The sequence below is a fragment of the Leptidea sinapis genome, chromosome 7, assembly GCF_905404315.1.
Source record: "Leptidea sinapis chromosome 7, ilLepSina1.1, whole genome shotgun sequence".
Classification (NCBI taxonomy): Eukaryota; Metazoa; Arthropoda; class Insecta; order Lepidoptera; family Pieridae; genus Leptidea; species Leptidea sinapis.
Genome location: NC_066271.1, coordinates 3495755 through 3523195, shown reverse-complemented (window position 1 = coordinate 3523195; position 27441 = coordinate 3495755). Strand labels below are relative to the sequence as shown.

Here is a 27441-nt window from a genome sequence, read left to right as displayed (position 1 = left end):
AAAATGTTTAATAACGTTAGTAAACATTTGTTAGCAAACATTTAATCACAAATAAATTTTCATGTTAGAAAATGTTTAGTAATGTTAGTAAAATGTGTTATCTTTTGTTTGTAAACATTTTATAAGGGTGATGGCGGGATAGGCGGTGCGGTGCGGTGGGGGTTAGAGTACGCAGGTCGCTGCGCGTGGTGTCTCGCTTGTCAGTTCCTTTGTGTCAGCGTGCATCGCTGTGCGTGTGTATTAGTGGTTGCGCGTGCGCCAAGCAATAAAATATGTCCGGTAATTGGAATAACGATGATGTTTACAAACTGATTGAAATGTTTCAAGCAAGAGAAGTACTATGGAACACGATGTCAGAGAGCTACAAAGACCGAAATAAAAAACACGATGCTTGGATGGAAATTGCCAGTGAATTTAATATGGATAAAAAAGTAATTGAAAAAAAGATTCGATCACTCGTAGGTCAATTTAACCGAGAATGTAAATCTAATAAATCTGGTGCAGGAGCTAATGAGTCAAGTAAATGGTTTGCATTTAAAAAACTCATGTTCCTTAAAGGCAAAAATATTCCAAGTTTAACTGTCGATGGAGGGTTGCAGGTGAGTTTTATTTTAACGTCTTTTAATAATATTTAGATGCCCAGTCCAAAAACCCTTCATTTGAAAAATATTCTGCGAATTCTTTTCTTATTTCTTTCCCATCATCTGTCAGGGATTCACATGCTTCAAGTGGTGTTAATTGCTGCTGTTCTAATCTCCATTGTCCATCGATACGTGTACCAGTTACTATGTCATCTCCATCATAGTATTGAGATGGAGCGTAAATCATGCTCGATTCAGTTTTTCTTATAAAATTATGCAGTAGCACGCATGTCATAATTAAAGTAGTAGTTTTTTCTGGATCTAATAATATTGTAGTTCGTAAAACTCTAAATCTGGCTGACAAAATCCCAAATGCGTTCTCTACTGTTCTCCTCGCACGACTCAGTCTATAACTGAAGATTCTTTCCTTAGAATTGCTATCCTGTGGTCCTGGAAAAGGTTTTAATAAGTGTTTTTGTAAAGGGAACGCATCATCTGTTACGAACACATAAGGAAGAGGTTTGTTTCTGCCTGGTAGTGAGCTGTCACTGGGTATTTTTAAACTATTGTCGTTAATTTTATTTCGAAATTTTGTGTTTGCGAAAACTCCGCCATCACTTATGCGTCCTTGGCAGCCAATATTCACGTACAGAAAGTTGTATTCTGCGTCCACTATCGCTAAAAGTACAACGCTGTAAAATCCTTTATAGTTGTAATATTCACTGCCGCTATCAATTGGCTTTTGTATGGCTACGTGCTTTCCATCGATACTTCCTAAGCAATTTGGGAAATTCCATTTTTCTTCAAATGAATTTGCCACGTGTAGCCACTCTTGAGGTGTTGTTGGTATCTGGAACAAAAATAGAAGATTAAGAAATAGGCGCGAAAAATAAATTTATAACTCGTTATTCTAACAAATTTTATTGGATATTTTTATTAAGTATGAAATATTAATAGAATACACTATAAAAAAATATGATTTCAGTTAAGGGTTGTTAAGTAATAGAAAAAGAAAATCGCGGTTAAAGATTTTTTTACAATTTTAGCTAATTTGACGCGCCTATAACTTGAAATTATCGTTTAGTTCTATTCTTTCAGGGTAACGAAGAAAACAGAATTGCTTCAGAAAACACTCTCAGTTTGAACGAAACAGGAAATACTGTCACTGATGAAACTACGGGCACGCCTTTCGCCACCCCAAAACCATTTCGGAAAAGAAGACGGCCTGAAGTAGAACAAGATCCAACACAACAAGAAGCTGTAAATATTTTACAAAGAATGTACGAATCTAGAAAAAGCAGGGATGAAAATGACGCATTTGGAGAGTATGTCTCGATGAAACTGAAACAAATAAAAAACAGTCATGCTAAGAATACTGCTCAACATCACATTAACAATATTTTGTACAATGCGACAATGGGACAATATGATTTTCCAACAACCTTTACAGACCCAACCGCTAGTAGTTCCTGGGGATACAACTCTGAACCAAATCTATCCACTTTTTCGGAAAATAATGCTGACTGTAGCTCGAGAGGATACTACACCGCACCGAGTCCCTCGGCTTCATTTGAAACCAGTTCTTCGGATAACTCCAGGACACATACTCGTACCAGCGCAAGAACACAGAGTCCGTCTAATTTATCGGAATCAAGCCAAGATTCGACCCAATCATTAAACGATTTGTTGGAATCAATCAAAAATTAAAAAATACATGTTTGGTTTGTTAAGTATTAAAAAAATTATTAGTAAGGTAAGATAGGTACCTACCTAAAGTATGATTAGATTAGATCATATTAAAAGTAAATAAAAAAATAATTAAAAATGTTGTTTGACTTACCTGTATGTATTCCTTTAAAACCTCATTGAGAGCCTCGCACACTTCTGGTACGATAATAGATATCACTTGGTCTGACAACTTGAACACATTTCCAAGACTTTTATAACTGCTACCAGTTGCCAAAAATCTTAACGTTACCGCAAGTCTTTCCGTCACACTTACAGATTTTCTAAATGTAGTGTCTCGTTTGCCTATTTTTGCCCCAATTAAATTTTGTAGATATTCAAATTCGGAACTGTTCATTCTTATAAAATCTTTTAAGCAACCATCAATACCTAAATCCTTGAGATAGTCTGTGGCACTATATTTTCCTCTAGCTTTTAGCGTTTGGCGCATCCAATAAGAGCGCTTTTTCTTCTTTTTTAAACAAAAAATAAAAGCTATTCCAATGAGCAAATCTTCTTCCATTTTCGTGTAGACGTCCTCAGCCCTCAGAAGGCGAAACCAAACTGCGAGCCAATACTAGATGTTATAAAATGTTTAAACATTTTCCATCAATGTAGGAGCACTTATAACATGTAACAGTTTCTAACAAAGTGCAACAATTGTTAACATTTGTTAGTAAATGTTTTGGTGTTATAAAATGTTTACAAACATTTTATAACGGCAATGTGGGAGCACCAATACCCCCTACTGAATACTAAATGGCGTTAAAGGAACTACTGTGGAACTATATATAGTATTTTACGACAAAAGTGTGTAGTACCTACTTGTGCGAAAAATGGGCTTAACTAGGAAGATTATATTTCTTATGTTTATGTTGTGATTATGTTTAAACTAATTTCAGTTCAGCTGACAATGAATAATGTCTCTTTTCCTGTTGCGTCAGCTTTTACATTTCTAGATTCAAATGTGAGTGATGTTCAAGAAAATTATTCAATAGAACTGTTCTCCGTGATTTAAGATTAGCTAAGTTTATCAGGGTATAACTCTACACTACCCTCTAATTTATTTAATCATAGTATTTGCCGTTGTTATTTATACATTTCTGTCATCTCAAGGGAAGGTGTTTTACCTTTGCGTTACAACTTTAAGGTTCTGGACTCAACAAACTCTGTAACGGAAATTTGTTTTGAATTTTTGAGAAAAAAGATACGGTACATACACCAAAATAATATTTTTTTCTTACAATTTTTGTCTCTCTGTTTGTTACGGTTAATCTCTGAAATGGCTGGACCGATTTTGACGGGACTTTTATTAGCAAGGCTACCTGCCTTATACCTGCTTATGTAATAAGGAGTAAGTTAGGGTACGTTTATTTAAGAAAAATAAAGTAATGTTGCAATGTCCAAGGAACGGTCTGACTCTAAAAATAATTTATGTGGCAAAACAACGTTTGCCGGGTCAGCTAGTAGTATATATAATTATTTGGGAATATACCAAGCGCTTACATCATCCGGGATGACCTCTTTTCTGCTGTCATATCCTGTAAATTGTTGGCACAATAATTGGTGTTAATTATTACAATTATTTCAAATTTTTAACAATTAACTGGATCTATTCTGTATAACAATCATTGTACATTTCGACTTTTTCATGAGCGGTGGTTGGTCAGTGAAAGGTGTAATATAATTTACTTTTAAAATGAAGCGTGGACAACTTTTCATCATCATATATTTCGCTTTTCACAATGAAGGTAAGTTAAAGATTATTATATTTTAGTTTTACATAAATAGGTCGTCATAGCATGGGCACTAAGGGGGTGCACTAATGGGTGCACGACATCGATATATTTAATACAATATACTTACTTAAACATACATAAATTCAAATAAACATCCATGACTCGGAAACAAACAAGATGATTGCACCTACCGGGATTCGAACCCAGGACCTGTAGCTCAATAGGCAGGGTCAGTAACTATTGGCCTATAGGGAAATTAGAATTACACTTATAAAATATTAAGGATGTAAAAAGAGAAATTAAAAATATATTACAAGGAGTCCTTATAGCTTACTATAACTAAACCATATTTAAAGCTTTTGATTGTGTATAAAATGGTCCCGGACATTTAGGTCAATAGCCAGGGTCACTAAACAGTATTGTAGTATTGTGTCTGAAAACTGAGGGCCTACCATCAACTTTTAATAAGCGATGCGAATCCGATGCAGTTCAGTTTAGGTACCCAAACTGAATCACTTAAATTCGTACCATGAAGTGCCTTTCACTGAATGGCGTTTGGATCGCTTATAAAGAATGAACGAAATAAAATTGCGTTTCGAAACCTAAAATGATACGATTTTAGCGGTTTTTTTTTTACGTAGAAAATACTAAAAATACATTTTAAAATTGCGCAATTGCGTCAAGTTATTTATAATTGGTTTACCATTAAGCCCTGTTCTATACTTATTAAATAATAGTAATATAAATAAATATAGTTCTTTGAATTACACATTAAATGTTTGCTTATGTGTTTTCGTAAAAATAACGAGTTATGAACGCACCTCCATTGATGTTTGAATTGACAAGACCACAGAGTACATTTTTTTAATTCGTTCTTGCGAACAGGCTATAGCCCGGGCCCTTACTGCCTCGTCTTTAGTATTTTCATTTTTGGTATTTATTTTCAGTATTTTGTTGTACAAAAAAGTCCAATAAAGCATTCTCATCTCATCTTTCATCAATAAAATTTTTCTTTTCTATCTTTTCACTATTTTTTAAAAGTTATTAACAACTCGATTCACTTTCCTCTAAGGAAGTAGCAACTTTTTTCGAATCGGTCACTTTGACAAATAAGCTATCCAGTTTAGGTTGAAATAACACCTCATGGTACGAATGAATGAACGAACTAAAACAGTTTGCGATTCAGTTGATATCATTTTTGACATTCAATTGACATCATTGCGATTTAATTAGTTGAATTGACGTCAACCTAAATTAGATAGCTCTAATCACGTCGTGGTACGAAATAGCATAGCAGTTCATTTTAGGTTGTCAATTGATATGGCCCGCTGTATATTTTTAAGAATTTCTTTATATAGGATAAAAACATATGTACTTCTAATTGTAAATTTTGCTTAAATTTACATTTTTATTATTATTTATTTAATTTGACGTTTTCTGACTTTCTCGTGGTCACGTTTTAAGGAGGAGAGGGAGATGAAACCTTTTGAAGGGTTCAGGGCCAAATTGAGTGCTTTTAGCACCAATTCTTACAAGTTCGTCGGCGTATTCATTGCCTTCGATCCATGTCCTGGAACCCATCGAAGTGTAACTCTGTTTATTCCTCCCAGAGTATTCAGTATAGTCCGGCAGCTGTCTACAAGCTTTGAGACTGTTCTGTTGGAGTCTACAGCGGACAGAGCCGCCTGACTATCTGTGTGGATATAAATACAGACGTAGCCTTTATTTAGGATAGTTTCCACACATTATATTATGGCGTATACCTCCGACTGGAAAACGGAGGCAAGCTTTCCCAAGTTGACAGATTTGCCAAATTTGGGACACAAGATTCCACAGCCAACGCCAGAACCCGACTTGGATCCATCGGTATACCTTTTAAGTTATTTCTCTAAGTAATTCGATTGTTTAACCAGTCCTCTCTTGTGGGGAATCCAATACTAGAGTTGCTGATTAAGTCAAATTTCGGCAGCATGGCGTCACTCACCATGGAAGGGTGTAGGAAAAGAAATTACTGTGCTGATGAGACTTAGCATCTTGTCATCATCATGTCTCAACATGACGAGTACAATTAGAATGGAGAGCTTTTATGATACATATCGTCATTGAAACACCGCAAAGGAAGCTCATTACACAGCTCGGTCGTACGTGGAAGAAAGTTCCTTGAAAACGCACTGAGGAGGAACGCCACACATTCAGATGGTTGGGATGATATTCTAATTTGTGGCGTGTCCACCTATACTGCGTTCATTGGCATCTTTCAACGAGCTCTTAAACAAGAATGCTCAATGGGATCCATTCAATGATGGGTGGACTTTACCTAGTTTCAGAAATACTAAGTAAGGTACGCGGAGAACATTGAAACTATACTAGTAAGTAGTTGTTTTTAATACGTATAAATGATGAGAGCTCATTTGCACTGTATGATTTTGAGCAAAAAATTTTGCCTTTTCCATTGAAATAATTTAATATCATTTTTCTTTTATAATATGTTACTTGCTGCTACCGAACCCTTCATAGGCAAGTCCGACTCGCACTTAGCCGCTTTTTTAATGAATACCTGATCTACACAAAAAAAAAAACAGATTTTATCTCGAACTAACTGGTAACTGGTAAATGAGTTATGTCATACCCACACTCGCAACACGTGATAAATTACATAATTAACCACCTTGTTTTCAAAAAGGCTTTTTTTTATGGAATAGGAGGACAAACGAGCGTACGGGTCACCTGGTGTTAAGTGATCACCGCTGCCCACAATCTCTTGCAACACCAGAGGAATCACAGGAGCATTGCCGGCCTTTAAGGAAGGTGTATGCGCTTTTTTTGAAGGTTCCCATGTCGTATCGTCCCGGAAACGCCGCACAAGGAAGCTCATTCCACAGCTTTGTAGTACGTGGAAGAAAGCTCATTGAAAACCGCACTGTGGAGGACCGCCACACATCCAGATGGTGGGGATGATATCCTAACTTGTGGCGTGTCGTGCGTAGGCTATTCATTATGTCCCTATTTCTCATTACACAACATGATACGGATAGGCTTGGTTGTTTCAATCGGAGAGCAATATTTGAAGTCATTATAAGAATTATCTATATTGATACTAGCTGATGTCCGCTGTGCTTCGCTACAACTAAAAATCCATAAAATATACAAAATTTCATATTCAAAATGTTCATTACTAAATTTGTGCAGGTTCAGTCATTACAATAATTATTTCGTCACATCGGAACTGTCAAACTCTGTGACAAAACTTTATCTTGTTGAATTATTTGTGCAGAAATAAAATTTAAAATTATATAATAATAAGGGTCACAAATAGAAATATAAACTTATTCTCTTAATCGGATCAAACTATAGGTGCAAAGTGTGGAAAATGTGATTAAAATCGGTTCCGTAGTTTAGGAGTTCATCGCGTACAAACAGCATGACGCGAAATTTTATATATGAAGAGGTAACTAGAGTTTGTGAGTTAGTGATCTTGTAGGGGGTAGTCTCTACAGCTACTGAATCGATTATAAAAATTCTGCTACCAATAGATAGCCACGTTATTTGAGAATTTCATAGATACATTATGTAAGTTTGTAACGCTTTCACGCCTAAACCACTGAACCGATTTTCATGAAATTTAGTATAGAGATAGAGATAGAGCTTGGAAAAGGACATAGGCTACTTTTATTGCGAAAAACAAATGGAGGGGTTGAAATAGGGGGTGGAAGTTTGTATAGAAATTCGTCACTATCGAAGACACCAAATACAAAGTTTTACCCCCTTATTCATAATGGTCCGATAACTTAAAACAGCCGCTAAGGAGTGTTTTTTCTGATTCTGACTTAGGTCAATAGAAGAAGACAGAGTGAGAATTAGCAATGCTTTAAGTGAGCAGACTATTATGAATAAGGGGGTTAGTATTTAGGCATTTGATAAGAAATAATTTATAAGTATTTGTTCGAGCATTTTTGATACTTTGACCTACATGGGGATGAAATAGTAGATTTCTACTGCGTATATCCTTACTACAGATTCTATAAGGCAGAGAAACTCCATGATAGCTCGTTGAGGGATTTCCGGCTTCTGTATTGGTATTATTTTCAACGACCCATATAGCCCAGTGGTGAGAGACTCTGCCCAATGAGCTAGAGCTCCCGGGTTTGAATCCCGGTAGCAGCAAATATTGATATGATGAATATGGACGTTTGTTTTCTCGTCATGGATATATATCTATAAGTGTTAAATATGTACATGTATATTGATTTAAATATATCGTTGTCTTGTGCCCATAGTACAGGCTATGCCTAGCATGTATGGGGCTAGAAAATTTGTGTATATCAATATTTGTATTAGGCTAATAAGATAATATAAACCTGAAAAAATCTGCCGAGGAAACGTGGTGATATTTATTTAAATATTATCCTATATTATCAAAGATTCGTGTATTATGGTTTTTTTTCTTGTTCTCAGTAAGCGGGCTAAAAGCAGCGCACAAAGAAGTACACACAATATCCGTCGAGCCCCTGGACTATGGAGCAGACAAGGGCTACTTGCCTGTCGGTACTCGCAAAACTATCAGTTGCAAAGGTGGTGATAAGAATCAAAAGGTATGAATATTTTCAACAGTTAAGTTTTTAGCAGAAGATGGGCTTCACACATTACCATGAGATAAATCATATCTATCTAAGTACTGGTGCTCTAATCAGTAAAAGTATACACCACGGGGCGTTTTCCCAAACCAATAGGACTAAGGGACCATCAAGATAGGTATACTCCCATCCCAACTTAAAGGCCGGTAACGCATAACTTGACGCCTGGTGTTACGAATGTCCATGGGCGGTTGCCTCGCCACAGCTGAATATCTAAGTGATCCGATAGCCTGGGGCTAGATTATGATTATTTTATACTAATAGCAATGACAGTACAATATTGTATATTTCATTAAAAAGAGCGCAAAAAATGAATCCTGGGAGAGCTTCATGCGCCGCTTCTCTCTCAGAGCGCCATTTGTTTCCGAAGCGGTAATAGTATCTAGCATATTAGAAATGACATCAAAAAGTATTCTAAAGGAATCAATTTAGAGAAAATGAATGTCCTTTTTGCTTTTTAAGACCTTTACAACGATATATTATGGGGTTCTGTACCTATTGTGGTTGCTATACGGTGTAACTAGCAGGGTGGATCAACCGTGTCCCAGGGATCTCGGGATGTTCACACCTCAATACCTACCAAAATAAATGCCTTTTATTCAATAAAAAATTCTTAAGTCTTAGTGCAAGAGTTAGATGGCCAAGTATTTAACCGTACATACTTACAAGACCTCAAATTGGTCTATTGTTTCAGGTAGAATGGATAGATCCCTATGGGAATGTAGTGCAGAGAGTATCAACGAATAGAGTATTTGTACAGGAGCACTTTGTACCGTCGTATAGAGCTCGTATACCAGCTGCTGTTCTTGTACTAACTCGAGCTGCCGTCGAAGACAGCGGTATATGGGAGTGCAGGGCTGGTAACAAGAAGCAAGAGATATCTATCTGCGTTCTTGGTAAATATAATTTTGATAACACTACCTACATTTTTTTTGTGACAATAAGGGACGACACGAGTCGGACCATCAGCCGATGAAAAACAATGCAGTGCCGCTCAGGAATCTTGTTAAACCCAAATCTTCTGAGCGGCACAACAATTGTGCTCGTCACCTTGAGATATAAGATGTTTTAGTCTAATTTGCCCAGAAATTTCACTAACTACAGCGCCCTTCGGACCGAAACACAAATGTTTACACATTACTGCAGAAAACTGTTCCGTTGTGGTTCTCATAATCTAGCCGGCATACTGTGCAAAGAAGCTTCCCTCTGTCCTAAGTTGCCTCTTACGACAACCTTGACCCTGGGACTTCCCTATTCTTTTTATGGTGAAGCACAATTAATCGGTTTGTCTAAACAGCCTCTGGAGTGACTCTCACTCCTCAAATAATCCATCCTCTTTTTTTTTAAAGTTACTTTACCTGACGTTAATTGATCACGCTCGACTTGCAAAATCAGACGAATTACAAGAGCCAGTTTCTTATGAAAGTGGAGAAAAGTTGGAGGTGAATTTGTATCAGTTTCTGTAAATAGCAGTCAGTATAATAAGCCATAAGATACATAATAGCTTTAAGGGTAAATGTATACACTTTTATAATAAAGTCCCAGCTACTGTTCAGGCATTATCTATAAATAAATTTAAATGTTTTATTAATAAATGGCTCTGTCGTAAATCCTTTTACTCCACAGCTGAATATCTAAGTGATTCGACGGCCTGGGATTAGATTATGATTATTTTATAGCAATAGCAATGGCAGTACAATATTGTATAAGTATACGTAAAAATATAATAATGCTGGGTTCTTCGCCGAAGAGAGAGGAAGTCTCTCTCAGAGCGCCATTTGTTTCCGAACCGGTAGTAGTATCTATATATTACAAATGACATCAAAAAGAATTCTTCCGTAATGTGTCTTAAAAGGTCATTGTCAAACTTCAAGCACCTATTCATGAACGACATTTGTATTAATCAATATTATCACAGATAACCTCAACGACAATATATTTGTTTAAAACAATTATATTAAACGAGATTATCCTTAGAGGTCACTAAGTACACTCTTGCTATTCAAATTTAAATATTTTAATTCAAAATAGGGTTTAAAATCACTTATTGAAAGTCAAGACCAGGAAGACCGGGAGCGACCAACTCAGCGAGCTTCTTTTTTTTTGCCTAAAAATATGAGTTATATAGTTCATTCGATTCGGAATGGCATCTAGACAAATGAATTTTTTATAATGAAAATAAGGGCCGAGACTTGCTCGACGTTCAGCTAATGATTATTGATACGCCCTGCCCAATGCAGTGCCGCACAGGATTCTTGAAAATCCCCAAAAATTCTGAGCGGCACTACAACTGCGCTCGTCACCTTGAGACATAAGATGCTAACTTGTTAAGTCTCATTTACCCAGTAATTTCACTAGCTACGGCGCCCTCCAGACCGAAACACTATAATGCTTACACATTACTGCTTCACGGCAGAAATAAGCGCCGTTGTGGTACCCATAACCTAGCTGGCATCCTGTGCAAAGGAGCCTGGTAAAAATGTAACGAAAGTACTCGTATGACGTATTACCACACCAATAATTGCTATTGTTATTAACAAATTAAGATGATGAGATACCATTTTTTTTCGTTAATAATTGAAAATTTCTAAAATATAAGGAATTTGGAAGAAAAAAAATTATCGTTTAATTTAAATTTAAACTTGGAACAACCTGTATAATCAATGACAATGCTAGAATTATGCGAACGGTCCGCTCAGGTCTCTGTAGATAGCTTGTGTTAATTCTAAAAGTTTAACTCACATTTATTCTGTGGATACCTCTTAACATACTACAATGTAACTTACCGGTTAAAAGGCTTTAAATTACTCACTATTACGTTTATAGCGGTGATTTAATGAAATATTTATGTATGCAGAATTTCGATATTTACATATGAGTTGCATTCTCACTGAACTTTGTATGCATAATATACTAATCTGCTATTATATATTATTACAATAATTTACATACGTGACTTAAATAGTATGTGTTTATTAAAATTATGGGTATGTCCCGATATGCACTGCGAGCACTGCACTGTGCTGTCATTGTGGAAAAATTCGTTCCGTTATGGACTGGCAGTATACTGCTGCAGTACCCTAGGGAAAGATATGACGTCATAAATTGTCACCATATTCTACTGTGAGCACTGGCATTTTCGAGGTAAAGTACTCGCAGTACTTTGATCACGTGATCAGTCAAAACCAATCGAGTGCCTAATGTTTTATAAGCAATACCTACAGTTTAATCCTAAATATTTATAATTTGACAGTACTCCAACAACAGTTATTTTTAATGAACAAGAAAACTTTAACACTTTTGACTCATTTGAATGCTGCGTCAAAAAATGTGGCTGACAGTATACGGGATTGCGTTCCGTTTTAAATAGTTACCAATATAACTGGCTATAAAGGACGAAGCTTCACAGTATACTAAATTGACGTCACACTGTACAGTGGTCGCAGTGCATATCGGAACATATTGCATTCCCAATGAACCCTATATGAACACAACAGGCTGCGAAATCTTACTTCATCCAGGTTTACCTGCGAATCTGACCCTTGAATTTCCCAAATTAAAGTAATCTAAGTTACTCCTTGGACATATCAAGCCAAAGTCTTTCCTTGTCTGCTTTCTTTATAATAATATTGTTATCAAGGTCTCATTAAATAATGTATCTATCGAATTTTATAACTTTTTCGAAACCTACAAATCTCAAGGAAATCTCGACTTTCTGTATCACACGCTAAGGTCGAGTATGACATAGCTGGCTGTTACGTAAACAACTAGTTAACTTGTTTATGCTTTCTGTTTTTCGCTATATATATACACTATTCGACATCATTTGAAAACTTTTCTTAGGGTATATATATAGATGTGCACTTGATTTTAATGAAAATTTAATGCGATACAGCTGTGAGTGCGTTGTTTTATTTTGAAATCAGCGTTTATGTTATAATTAGTATTGGTACCTAGAAAGAAGTGTCTTACTGACAACTCGAACGTGTTGGTTATAGTTATAAACCTGAGAGTTGAACAAAGCATACAAGATTATATAACGATAATTCATTCGAACGGTTATCTTAGTTGGCAGAGCACAGCAACGCCAGAGGTCGTGGCTTCGAGCCCCGCATCGTTCATAAAATTTCGTTTTCAAAATTTATTTGTGTATTAGTCCTAGCAGTGGGAATTATCACTTGAAAAACATAACAAATTGTTTAGGTTATTAATTATTTGCGGAAATATGTTCCTGTTTTGAGAACTATAGTATTTGTATAGTGGTGACACGTAACAATATGTTATATTATTTATATTAATAGCTAATGCACTATACGGCCACCTTATCTCTGGACCTCGCTGGAACGTGAAGCCCCCCCCCCCTCCCGTTCCCCTTTCACCCCCTCACGCTCGTCCTGTTGCTTGTCAGTACGGCTTGCAGTTTCATTACCGTTAGGTAAATGTCGTGATATTATGGTGCCATTCACTGCTTTGTCTTTGAAAGTTTTCATTGTTACGTTTTGTATTTTGTTGTAAGTAAATAGTTTTGTTGTTTCTGTTGTTCTGTGTCGCTATAATAGTACTGTCAGAATAATAAATACTGTTTTAACTGAACCCAAATTCTTTCATTGATCTTTCATCACTATAATAATAATAATCCACATTACAACACTGCAATCTATAATCTACGCAGGATGTTCAGCTGATCGTAATTAATACGCCCTGCTCATCACAATGCAGCACCGCTCAAAATTGTTGAAAAACCCAAAAATACTGCGCAACACTACAACTGCGCTTGTTACCTAGAGACATAAGATGTTAAGTCTCATTTGCCAATAATGCTTACACATAACTGCTTCACGGCAGAAATAGGCGCCATAATCTAGCCGGCATCCTGTGCAAAGGAGCCTCCCACTGTTGAAGGGCGGGCATGGAAATCCTATGATATATATATATAACATATTTATACATATTTTCCTACTAAACACATAAAATATGAACTCAACCTAACTAACCATTGGCTAAACGAAAAAGCAGAGATGTGAAATAATAATACGTGCAATGTAATTTCGTGTAGGAATTAATTAACTATTGTATTGAGTAAGATAAAACAATTTTATAAAATTACGATCGAAAACGCATAGACCGATTTTGTATCGGTTACTAAAGTTGACCCAAAAATCAACTAGTGAACGCTAAATGAAAGCGTCAAAAATGTAAGTAAAATTTGCTTAACAGATGCTGCAGAATTCGTGGATACTCCAACTGATGTAACCGTCGATCTTGGAAGGTCCATAACCCTAACATGCCAGTCCCGTGGGGGGCCAGAGCCTCGATTGCAGTGGAGCAGAAATGGAGAAATCATAACTGGTAAGTTACATACGGAATATGTACAATACTAAGTTTACACATGGTTGAAGGTGAAGCAAACCACGGTGAAGTGGTTTCTAATTTATACAGAAAGCCCTACGCATATATTTTTTTTATGGAATAGGAGGACAAACGAGCGTACGGGTCACCTGGTGTTAGTGATCACCGCCGCCCACATTCTCTTGCAACACCAGAGGAATCACAAGAGCGTTGCCGGCCTTTAAGGAAGGTGTACGCGCTTTTTTTGAAGGTACCCATGTCGTATCGTCCCGGAAACACCGCACAAGGAAGCTCATTCCACAGCTTTGTAGTACGTGGAAGAAAGCTCCTTGAAAACCGCACTGTGGAGGACCGCCACACATCCAGATGGTGGGGATGATATCCTAATTTGTGGCGTGTCGTGCGAAGGTGGAATAATAGAATTAAACTTGAGGATTTAAAAAATGCAGTATACAAAAAGTTTAAAAATTACTTATTCCACTTATATATTTAAGTACGAATATTTCATCCATCTTCGAAATATGATTGGACCTTACTATTTCCGCTATAAATCTCCCTATATTCAAATATTTAATATCAATTAACTTATTGAAAAAAAAAAAAAAAAATGTTTTATCTGTTTGCATAAACAAGAGCGACCGTGAATCTTTCATAATAATTTTATTTAAATGTACGTATTAAAATTTGGTCGCGTAATTCAAAGAAAAAAATATTAATAATGAGTTTGAGTACCTTCAACATTAATATAATCAGGCACGGACGAGTAAAAAAATAAGGACTCCGTGTACCTTACATAACAAGCCGGTAAACGTGTAAATACATCGCCCCACGCACACACTTACACTAGTACAAGCCGATCGGCCGCCATTTTGAGATTTGCCATCGTCTGTGAGAGATCAGTTTGCGTCTCAATAAAATATTTTAAAAATGACGTCGTGCGTTGTTTAAAAGCGTACAAACAATACTATTAAAGTATTTGTGGATATTTGATTATTTAGGGGATAAAAAATTGTGTAACTATCCCCAGTAACCGCACACACACTGGCATAACGGTGCTTAACTTGCTAATATCACGGCGCGGAGTTCTTTTTTTACTCGTCCGTGATCAGGCATAATAATTATTTCATATAAACAGACATTGCACGATTTGTTTGAAACTATTTTGAGACATTGCCAATCTTATACTGGTACATAGAAACTTATTATATTATTTTATTTATTTATTTTTATAATATTTATTTTTGTATTGGCTATTTGAAGTTATTATAATATTACAAAGGATTGCGACTACGTTATATTGATTTCTTAAGGTATCCGGCAATTTTGGTTACATTTTCGTTGGTTTCCAATTTTTTGGGTGAAAACTTAATTTATACCATAATATATATGCTTATGGAACGCCTACATTCGTTTTGTATAAGCCCTAACACTTGTAGGTACATACGTATAATAATTGTAATAGATATTTCAAATCAAATCAAAATCAATTTATTAAGGTCACCTACACAAATGTAACTTTTTAATAAAGTCAAAAGTTTTCTGTTCTATTTACATTTACCACCACTTCGGGAAAGGTTGATCTTTAATCAGAAGAAGTGGCAAGAAACTAATTGAACACTCTTAAATCAACATTTACAGCTTAATCGCTTTACAAATCATTTTAATTACAAAATATTGTGTAAAGTGACGCAACAAAACTAAAACAAACGAAAATTCCCAAATGCCTCACACGAGTGAGTCATAAAAGTAAATGTATATTAATATTCAAATTCAAATTCAAAAACACTTTATTCATGTAGGTCACGGAAATGACACTTATGAATGACACAAAAAAAAGAAAAATATTGTTTCTTATGTAATTTATCGCTGCTTCGTAAAGGGTTGAGCTAATGAGAAGAAGTAGCAAGAAACTCATTGCCACTCTTTTAAGTCAAGCTTTACATTTTAATTGTTTTACAAATCATTTCAATTATAATATATGCAATGTGACGCAACAAAAATACGCAGATGTCAAAAACTGAAAGAAAAAGAATAAAATAAAGTAAATTAATACTTATAAACACAAGAGTTATTGAGTATAGTAGGTGCATCAATCCACACATACCGTAAATAAATAGAGGCATTATGTGAGCATTTCATAAAATGAAATATATAATTACTTTAACTTTAAAAGGAAATAATAATAAAAAAAACACATCAAGCAGACCTCCCGATAACAAGACCATCCAGCCACCACAATAAGTAAAAACACAAGACTTATTGAGTACAGTACATGCATTTATACACCCACACCATAGTTAAATAAACGTATATTATGTGAACGTTTTATAAGCGATTATAAAAAATATAATTAATAACTTAAAAGTTAACAAGTAGCGCCCGTTCAGGAGCATGCCGCATGGACCGGAAGGACCGCATGGAAGGGAACGACCCGCCCCATGCCAACGCCACAAGCTTGTTACCATCACTGAATTGTTATGAGTTATTTTTAATTTCTTGCATATTATTCTTTTCAGATGATGTGAATTCTTCGAAGTATGCAATTTCAACTAAATATAACAGCCAAGGGTTCGAAGGACTCTTGACCGTGATGTCCTTGGAGAGAGAGGACGCCGGCGTGTACATCTGTGAGGCGGTACAGGAGAGTCCACATGATAGTGAATGCACTGTCACAAAGAGTATCAATATAACTTTGAATGTCAATTGTTAGTAATGACGTTAAGAACATTTCATGCTCTATATTAACTAAATCTACTTATATCTCCTGCCCGTCTATGCATGCCTGGTTAACATTAACGTACAATAAACACCTAGACTCAATCACGCTCAAAAATTAATTTTGAACATTACTGCAAGGAACTAAGGTGTTAATTTAAATGAATGTTATCTGTATAAGTTAATGTCAACGCCGCTCGCATTTTGACGAACTTTTGCCCATTACAATGTAGTTCCGCTTAGGATTCTTGAAAAACCCGAAAATTCTGAGCGGCACTACAATTGCCCTCGTCACCTTGAGACATGAGATGTTAAGTCTCATTTGCCCAGTAATGTCTCTAGCTACGGCGCTCTTCAGACCGAAACACAGTAATGTTTACACATTACTGCTTCACGGCAGAAATAGGCGCCGTTGTGGTACCCATAATCTAGCCGGCATCCTGTGCAAAGGAGCCTCCCACTGTTGAAGGGCGGGCATGGAAATTCTATGATATATATATATATAACATATTTATACATTTTCTCCTACTAAACAGATAAAATATGAACTCAACCTAACTAACCATTGGCTAAAAAGCAGAGATGTGAAATAATAATATGTGCAATGTAATTGCGTGTAGGATTTAATTAACTATTGTATTGAGTAAGATATACAGTGGTGTCTAGTGAACAAATCTCATTTTCTAATTTTAAGTCTAAAAACCCAAACTCACGATTTTAAGCTTTTCTGATTAAGAAGTACAAGAAGAAGAAAGTTTTTTTGCACTGCTTAATCTCTCTCAGAACGCCATTTGTTTCCCAAGCTGCAGTAGTATCTAGTATATTAGAAATGACATCATGAAAAATTCTAAAGGAATCAAATTTCAGAAAATAATGCCTTTTATGCCATTTAAGATCTTTACAAAGATATTTGATAGGGGTCTATACCTATTGTGGTTGCTATACACACGGTGTAACTAGCGGGGTGGATCGACCGTGTCCCAGAGATCAGGGACGTCAATATCTACCTAACCCCATATATCATATCTTATCTTCATCAATATTTAGTGGTTCTGGAGATAATTGCGTATTTATGTTTTTTTTTTAATCAGATTCTCAGAGAAAATTTGAAAGTACAGCCTAGCTGGTCTACTACGATCGTGATTTTCTGTCTTAACTAGACCAATACGAGGCCTTTTGTATCATCCAACCGCTGTAAATAATCGCTTTTTATAAATGGAAATAGTGTTAAAACAATTCTGTTATTTAAGAAAATCTAATTAGAACGTTAACTTTGGGGAGGTCGTAGAAAAAAAAGACATTCCATTTTTTTCCAAAACATATCTCAAAAACTACTAGTATTAATGTTAAATTATTTCTGAAAATTTCGTTTGGCTAGCAGTACAACAACATAAAAAAAATTTGCTCTCCGAAATCGGCGAGTGCCCCCGCGTAGCAGTATGATCAGCGGCCTGTCAAAGCGTATTATTTTACCTTTATAAATATATATAGCTTAGAGTTATGATGATTTCAGTGAATGTATAAGAAAGCTATTGAAACAAGATATAAGACTTATAAGCCAAATGGGGGTCAGAACTGGATCAGGGCGCGGGCGTTGTGTGCCATACGGCAATTCCGATTTTGGGTGTATCTGAAAAATCTAGTGCATTGCGGCACTTGCCGATTTCGGAGAAGAGTCTTTTGTTCAGTTATTTACCGTTATTTGTTATTATTGTTCGTTAGCAATAGTAAGTTTATGCTGAAAAAGTAAAAAATGTACTGGGTTATGATCTTCTTGAAAACAATATTAAATTGATTACCCTTTTTTTCGGTAGACTGAATATTATACAGTATGTGGACAATGCAGTGTTCGCGAGCTCATATCTTCCAACTTACTTCAAAAAAATTGATATTAAAGGTTAATTGAGAGATGCTTACTACTGGTTACACTAAACTATATAAAAAATAAATATTCTCATAGGATTAATAGATATGGAGATTTGTGCCTTTAAATAAACAAATAATAAATCCTTTACCTTAAACTTAAAATATATAAATAAAACATCATTCAAGGGATGCGCGAACGTGAGCCAAGGCCGGAAATGTCTCTGTAGTTACAAGAGAGCGGTGCGGTGATCACTTGCCAATGGGTGAATAGTTTTGTTCTTCTAATCCATAACAAAATTATGTCACTACAGTTTACTGCAAGTTCCTCTTTATTGTTTTATTTATTTCTTATTATTTTTCCTGGTTAAGACTGGCGTTTTAAAATTTGCATATTAGCGCCATCTGTTTGAAAATTATATGACTAATTGATGCACATTTAGCATACAATAGTGTGTGTTTTAACTTAGTCTGAACAAAAGGCGCTAGATGTCAACATAATTATGTTTGAAACGCGATTCTAAGTAAATTAACTTTATTTTTCTTACAATATTATTTAAATTGGTGTGATTGATTTAAAAAAATAGCATTCGTTCCCATGTGACTACTACGAAGATTGAATTTTATTTGCTTGGTCGCTAAATCACTTGATTCATCTCCCAAAAAAAAAAGGAAAAAAAGCACATCGCATTAGACTAGAAAAAAATCCATTGGTAAACGTTAGATATTCTGAATTGGTCGCATTTCTTAAGTCCCTTAAAATAATAATGTATCTCTCATTCATTTGATAAACTATGAAGTTATTACTCCCAAAGACTTACAACATACTAGGGCATAGACCAACAAAGCGTGCGAGAGACAAGAAAATCTCTAACAAAGAAACAGCATGATAGAAAAGGACAGCGAGCTTATTGTTACTGCCACCGGTTAGCCTCTATTTTCAGCAACACATGCTCACTAAAACAAAGTGACGCAACTCGTGAAAGTTTCATGAAAGTTTGTCCAGTAGAAAAATAGACAGATACACAGATAGATATTTTTTTTTTAATTTGTGTTTTTATGTTCAGTTACGCTCTCTTTATCACCTTTAATTGGTTTTAATAAAAAAATCCAATACATAAACATATGCATACATTGTATGTCCCAAAATTTAACGTCAAGCTCAAACCACAAAAATTTGTATTTCAGATGCCCCTTTCTTCCCGGACGGTAATGAGACCGCCATAGTTTTCGTCAAAGAAAATGAAAGGTACATAATATAATCTAAATTTCTGTTTTACAAAATAACAATACTGCTTCTACAATGTATCAAGGATTATTGCATATTTTTTTCAATATAATAAGGTAAGAAATGTGAAAACTCGTTAATATAATAAGGTAAGAAATGTGAAAAGAATTTGTATAAATAAAAAAGAAAACGAGTTTCGATTTAAGTTTTCCCTGTGTAATTACTTCATATTATCAATGCTATTAGATGGTGTAAGAATATTGGCAGTGTTTGAATGTCTTGCTAAGTAAGGAAAAATAATAAAATCTAATTTTAAAACTTTAGTTTTACCAACGTTCTGGCCGAGACTCATTTGGAAATACTTTTACAATTTTGCCATCATACTTAACAAATTCAGACTATGGAGCCATATATTTGCACGGTATAAAATTATTATTAAGCAAAAAAAAAAATTAAATGTATCTGTAATAAGCCATGTGATTTAATTACCTTAATTATTTATTCCTCTTGTTTATTACTGCAAAAAATTCTATTGAAATAAAATATTTTAGTGAAATATTTTGATTTATCGTGAACAAATGTACACGTATTCTTTCCAGAACGCGTCTAAATACAATAATAATCCATGGTACTTGACCTGGTATGATATGGTATGGTACTTGGATTAGTTTAACTCTTTTAGGACCGATTTTTCAATCCACAGATAAATCACCACATAACTATTTATCTAACGATTAAAAGTTTTGAATTTATCAATCGCTTTTTATCCAAAGAATAGTTGTCTGTGGTATTGTCGAAGCAACTTCACACTTCATACGTGCAAGCGAGATGGACATATATATTATTTAACGCATAAGACAGAGAAAGGATGCTTGTTTGACATTAGACATTTATCACAACAATTAATAACAACAAACCTCTAATTCAGTCGTTTATTTGTTCAGTTTATTTCAATTTAAATTTGGTTTCGTGGTACTTACTTCTATGATATTGAGGTATCATTAAAAAAATACTACAAACCTTTGCGTTTCATATTTAATTTTATCATCAATCAATGAGATTAAGTAGGCAACAGTATCTTTTTTTAGCCGAAATCTCTTTCAGAACTCATTATCATTCCAGATAATGTTGTGATCTGGTCTCTCTCTCACAACACTGGTTTTTCTCCCCGGAGGATTTAGAAAGTTGAGGAAATGGATTTCTTCTTCAATCGCGAAGTCGTCAATCTTCTCAAAAATATCTATTATATTATAATTTCTACTATATTAGATAGTAATAACATAAATTACGTGTGTAGTCGCCAAAAGATGATAGTTATTAGATCATTAGATCTTTTGACATGAGCATAGATAATACACTTATAACTAGGGAATGACTTATCTACACATATAGCCTATAAAACTTAAAATCACATCCTAATTATTCCACAGATAGCTCTTAACCGGCTCCCAAAGGGGCCGATACATATAATCACCCGATATAGTCTTCATTCGTTCGAAACATTACTGCTTCACGACAGTAATAGACGCCGTCGTGTTACCCATAATCTAGCCGGCATCCGGTGCAAAAGAGTCTCCCACTGCTAAATCTTGCTAATAAATCAATGTTTATAGAATGGACCTGTCCTGTTCTGCAGACGGCTTCCCAGCTCCAAATTACAGATGGTTTAAGGAAATTGGGGATGTTTTATCTGAGTTTCCTCAAAGTGACATTAAATCTGAAGAGGATGGAACTAAAGCTATTATAACATTAAAAGGAGGAGAAGCATTATTTGGCCAAAGATTCAGATGCAGAGCCACTAATCAGTATGGTAGTATCGATAAAGTATATGCTCTGCAAAAACTAGAAAGACCGGTGAAACCAAGCGAGGTAAACAATTTGTTATTTTAGTGATGTCACTCACTTCTGGGATTAATTACCCAAATTAAATTTGTAACCAAAATTCGAAACTCTATTTTAGTGATATTTTTTCACTTGGGATTAATTACACCAATTAAATTTGTAACCAAAATTCTAAAGTCCGAGCGCTCTTTCATATATATGTCTTGTTCAACTCTCAGGCAGCGTCTTCATCTTCAGGATCTACATTACAGTTGATAACCTGCTCAACCCCAATAATTGAAAATTAGGAAACTGACATTAGATTTTTTTTATGAAAATTAGGGACGAGACGAGCAGGACGTTCAGCTGATGGTAATTGATACGCTCTGCCCATTACAATATAGTAACGCTCAATATTATTGAAAAACCCAAAAACTCTGAGTGGCACTACAACTGCGCTCGTCACCTTGAGACAAAAGATGACAAGTCTCATTAATTGCTCAGTAATTTCACTAGCTACGGCGCCCTTCAGACCCAAACACAGTAATTCTTACACATTACTGCTTCAAGGCAGAAATAGACGCCGTTGTGGTACCCATAATCTAGCCAGCATCCGGTGCAAAGGAGCCTCCCACTGGTGGTGAGGTATCGCTCTTTCAATTACATAATTAATATGTTATTTTAACGTGACATCCTCACTTCTGGGATTAATTATACAAATTAAGTTTGATACCAAAACTTATGAACGATATGGGACTCGAACCGGTGACATCCTGTAGAAGGAGCCACAACCTGAGAGTTGAACAAGATATCCTAAATTTACGATCCATGTGTACTCGAAGGGTTCGGTTGGAAGAGTTCTCGGACGGAACCCAAGAGGTCGCGGGTTCGAGTTCCGCATCGTCCAAACGAGGTATTTTGTTTGCATGATAGCCATAATGATAAGTTTAATTTTGGCTACACAAAAAATTGGAGGAGAAAAGAAAGAAAATAAATTGGAGGAATAAAAAAATTATCAGATTCAAAGTAACTAAGTGAGTCGTAAGGTTGAATCCCAACTCTGTAATAGTTACACAAATAATAAAATGGTTCTCATTTTGTTTAAAAAGAAAAAACAAAATTAACAAAATAAAAAATCTATTTTTCTACTATTTTTGTTACAGCTAAATATAAATAACTCATCGTTTGATTCACTACAAATCAACGCTATCTGGGAAGATGAAGCTTTTTACCAGGTTGCAGGTAAGAGTTTGAAAAAATACCATAAAACACAATTCATTACTGGGTTTCGTCAAATAGTCACTATTTTTGGATGATTTTAATGCAGTTTTTGTAGTAATTGGTAGATTTCTAATATCGCTAACTAAAGTTCGAGAGGCACCTCTACATAAAGTTTCAGTGTAAATGGCAGTATAAGCCTTGGCTTACATTTCGAACTTATTCTTGTATTAAACTTAAAGTTGTACTTGAGTATTAAATTGACGCTGTCACTGGCTTTAGACGGAAAATTACTATGAAATCATGAGCTGTTTCCCAAAAGAGTTAGCACTGACCTTTTGGTATTTTCAATGACTTTTTATTCCATTATATACCCATAGTTAATTTTTACATTTATATTGAAATAGGAAAGTAAATGGACACTATTAACGAGAATTATTGCCGAAATTGCTCCAAATCTATATAATATGGTATGACTGTCGAACCAACAGAAAACAGAGTGTAAAAATAGGAAATCGCAATAGCTTTTATTTTCCTGTTTCTTAAGGAGCTCCTCAAGGTACTGTCCTCGGCCCTATTCTATTTTTAATTGATGTGAATGATCTATTTCACTGAAAACCAAAGGTTTTAATATAGTTCGTCTAATGTTTTCCACGCCAAATGAGAAAAGGTTAAGATCTTAACCTTTTATTTGTTTAGAAAAATTATACTACATAATACATTTTATAGTATCATGATTTTCACATTGCATTGATACAATTTAGACAGTAATGTGAAAATTAAGTGAAATTTGTTATATACTCAAGTTGATAATAGATTTTGTCGTTGAACAAGCTAATTGTTCAACATATTATCATTTTAGCGGCTATAACAGTAAGTGCTATAACTTAGAAAAAGAAAAGTTGCATTAGGTGTTAAAATTATGATTATTTATTTTACATTTTATCGTAGTTGGAAGAGCACTTTTTGAACATTGGTACGTTTGCAAATGTAGAAAGTTATTTGCAATAGCACAGGCTTGGCCTAGTTCAGCTTATTCATCTTTTTTTCATCATTATTCAGAATTCATTCATTCAGAAAAAAAAGTTAAAAATGTTACTATACAATCAGTGATTACCTAACGGAATTTTTTTAACTATTATAAATATTGTTTGTGACATGTATTTAGTTGTTTGACATTTAGATTTTCGACATACATATAATAATTATATATTTTTTTTTATGGAATAGGAGGACAAACGAGCGTACGGGTCACCTGTTGTTAAGTGATCACCGCCGCCCACAATCTCTTGAAACACCAGAGGAATCACAGGAGCGTTGCCGGCCTTTAAGGAAGGTGTACGCGCTTTTTTTGAAGGTACCCATGTCGTATCGTCCCTGAAACACCGCACAAGGAAGCTCATACCACAGCTTTGTAGTACGTGGAAGAAAGCTCCTTGAAAACCGCACTGTGGAGGACCGCCACACATCCAGATGGTGAGGATGATATCCTAACTTGTGGCGTGTCGTGCGAAGGTGGAATACGGCGGCAGGAATCAGGTTAAACGGCTCTTCGGAACACTCCCCGTGATAAATGCGGTAGAAGACACACAATGAAGCGACGTCTCTACGCAACGCCAAGTGATCCAGCCGTTCACAGAGCACTGGGTCTGGCACAGCGACAATTATTAATGAACATTCAACATTTTAGATGATAATATTAAGAACATTTTGTAATAGTATAGAAATATGTTATTTTTAATTTTAATGTTGCATGCTGTAATGAAGCAGAGTTTGGCTGCTCATATATTTTTGTTCATATTCAACACCTGTTTATCACCCAAATTCGCAAATAAAAAAAAATATTGATTGATCATCATTCGGTTTATTTTAGTGATAATTTAATAATTTTAAGTATAATTTCGTCTAAATATGAACTCAACTATGATAAATAATATTATTTTACAATGAATAACGAATTATAACTTGTGACCGCAAATAAAAACACAATATCAAAACAAGATGCAACATTTGAATAGATTGTTACAAAATCTCTTAAAAACTCCAGTCGTAAGGAATGAGTATAAATGACTACTATTTTTTTAGGTGTCGAAATTCAATATTTAGAATTGCGCAGTCTAGGAAAGAAAAAGATAAGTTCGCCACGTGAAAGTGACTGGCGTAAGGCTGATGAAGTGGAAATAGCGTCAGAAGACTTTGATTCGACAGAAAGCAGTCTTGGTGGTATGTTAAGGGTTTGATTTGCTTATACGTTTATTGGAATGATTTAATGGGAATAAATTATTTTTGAGAACGTGAAATGTTTCACGATTTCAATATTATGATTGTCATTTATTGATTTTAGTTCTAATACGGAAGAAGTATTCATGTTGAAGAAAGTATCAACTTCCTAACAGCCGTTCCCAATATACTATCTACAGATAGTGATATATTACTAACTTCTACTGTCAGTAATTAGCTGTCAATAATCTGAAGCTGTCCCAATATACCCGATAAACTAATTTTTGACTAGACTTTACTTTTAGAATGACTGTTCTTATCGCCTTATATTGGGACGCGTGAATCGCAATTTCCATACAAACTTCTATCGCTGGTAAGTTATACGTCGTCCCATTGGCAGACAGCGTGTACGGATTAGGTGAGTTACCGTCGATAAATTTATTGGGACAGAAAAGTCAACGATAGTTACGATTTTTATCTCAAGTTCTAGATAGACTGAATATTGGGAACGGCCGTAAGTAATGTGCGATACGTGCAAGTATCTCAAAATAACATTATTGTTAAGTGAAGTACCTATGGAACTTTTCTATCGAGAAGCTAGCTTGAATTTATATTATTCAATCTTGCAATTATTATTATGTCAACAAATTTTATGTTAACAAAGTATACTGCCTTTACAAAATCAATAAATAAATAATAATTAAGCGGGGCACACGGACAAGAGACTCACGTTTTCGGAAGTGGTAAGGCAACCGCACATAGACATCTGCAATACCAGAGGCATAGAGATGCGTTGCCGGCCTCTAAGGTCAGAGCGTGCTCTATGCTTGAAGCTTTCTGAGTTGTATCGGTTTGAAAAAACTGCTAATCGATTCCACAAAGTGTCTATGCGAGTCAAGAATTTTCTGTCTAAACGCGTGGTTGTAGAATGCTAGACGTCAACATGATGCGGGTGGAATTTCACAATTTGACGTGATGTCCCGTGGTGGAATTTAGCTGCTGATAGCCCGAACAATTCCTATTAGCAATCCCCGTGTTATATGCGGTAGAAGATACAGAGAGGACCCACAACTCAACGTAATGCCAAAGAATCAATCTAGTACTGAGGAGTGCCTGCCTAGACGTGAGAATAGTACTCCATGTGATGCCGAATTTGCGCCTTATGTAGTTGCTGGGGGTAGCTTGAAGTCAAGTACTGTTTCAGAGACCAAAACCGGGACTTTCTTTAAGTTCAATCTACTGTTAATAATGTTAAATTAACTGACTCTTACTTTTAATACTCACTTTTGTTAAATTTAATATGGATATAGGCTGAGGTCCATTGAATATAGTATACATTTTATCCGAAAAATTTGAAAGAAACCCTAGTGAGCCCGGTATATTTCAAAGGGGCACAAGGTTTTTATCATAAACTAAGTAAGGTCTAAGTTAACTTTAATTTTTATACTTAAGTATCTCGCATGATGAAAACTCTTACCTTTATATTTTCCTCTACAGGAGCATTCATTACATTACCCAATCTAGAAGAAGATACCGAATACTGGATTCGTCTTAGAGCAACAAATGAGGCTGGTAAATCTTCGTGGTCTGAAGCAATACTCGCCTCAACGAACATTAAAATAGATATCGAAGAGGTGTCCCAAGAAAGTCTTAATGAAGATAGAATCAATCATGATTCGGAAGCGCGGGTCTACGGACTCTTGTTTGCAGGAGGAGTTCTTGTTATAGCTTTTGGTTCTATGTTTGTTATTCGAGTTGTATAAAGATTAATCAATTTTGAATAAATATTGAACGGAATAATGCATTTTTGATAAACAAAAACAATAACTGGAGGATAAAAGTTCGGAACCATATCCATAATTAAATTTATAAATTCGGCTCGGTTATTTGGAATCCTCATTACAAAGTCCATATTCAAGAAATAGAGAAAATTCAAACGAAATTCTTAAAGCATTTAAAATTTAGGTGTTCCACTATCGATCAATGTGTTCCTAACTTAATCTCTTTGGAAAATCGTCGTAAGGTAAATGATCAAACATTTCTGCTAAAATTACTTCATAATATTATTGACTCTCCACTTCTTAATTGCCTTAATTTCCGATGTCCAAGATAATCTTCGCGAATTAAATCTTTATTTAACTTACATACTAAACGCACTAACTATGCACAAAATGCCTTCATTCATAGTTCTTGTTTAATATACAACAAATAATACTGTTCAATTGATTACTTTTCAGGGTCGTTACAGAAGTTGATTGAACAAATAAAGAAAATGTCTTAGTTTTAATTTATTCTCATTAGTATTAATATTGCATCTCTTTATTTACTTAAAAATGTATGATATTATT

General features: G+C 35.1%; 3 protein-coding genes across 3 annotated transcripts; 2 read left to right on the top strand and 1 right to left on the bottom strand.

Moving 5' to 3' along the window:
* The first annotated feature begins 272 nt into the window (after positions 1-272).
* LOC126965426 (uncharacterized) lies at positions 273-2406 on the top strand. The gene is made up of 2 exons (XM_050809035.1): positions 273-599; positions 1680-2406. Exons 1-2 carry the CDS (start codon positions 273-275, stop codon positions 2286-2288), a joined length of 936 nt encoding a protein of 311 aa, XP_050664992.1. The 3' UTR covers positions 2289-2406.
* On the bottom strand, positions 392-3046 carry LOC126965420 (putative nuclease HARBI1). Its single transcript, XM_050809027.1, has 2 exons — positions 2422-3046; positions 392-1431 (listed from the first exon to the last, which is right to left on the bottom strand). The coding sequence occupies exons 1-2, from the start codon at positions 2827-2829 to the stop codon at positions 622-624; spliced, it is 1218 nt and encodes a 405-aa protein (XP_050664984.1). The 5' UTR covers positions 2830-3046; the 3' UTR covers positions 392-621.
* Positions 3047-3896: 850 nt separating this feature from the next.
* On the top strand, positions 3897-26893 carry LOC126965414 (neural cell adhesion molecule 1-like). Its single transcript, XM_050809017.1, has 10 exons — positions 3897-4057; positions 8501-8637; positions 9374-9575; positions 13897-14028; positions 16545-16733; positions 19795-19855; positions 21448-21703; positions 22819-22897; positions 24959-25096; positions 26591-26893. The coding sequence occupies exons 1-10, from the start codon at positions 4006-4008 to the stop codon at positions 26854-26856; spliced, it is 1512 nt and encodes a 503-aa protein (XP_050664974.1). The 5' UTR covers positions 3897-4005; the 3' UTR covers positions 26857-26893.
* The last annotated feature ends 548 nt before the right edge of the window (positions 26894-27441 follow it).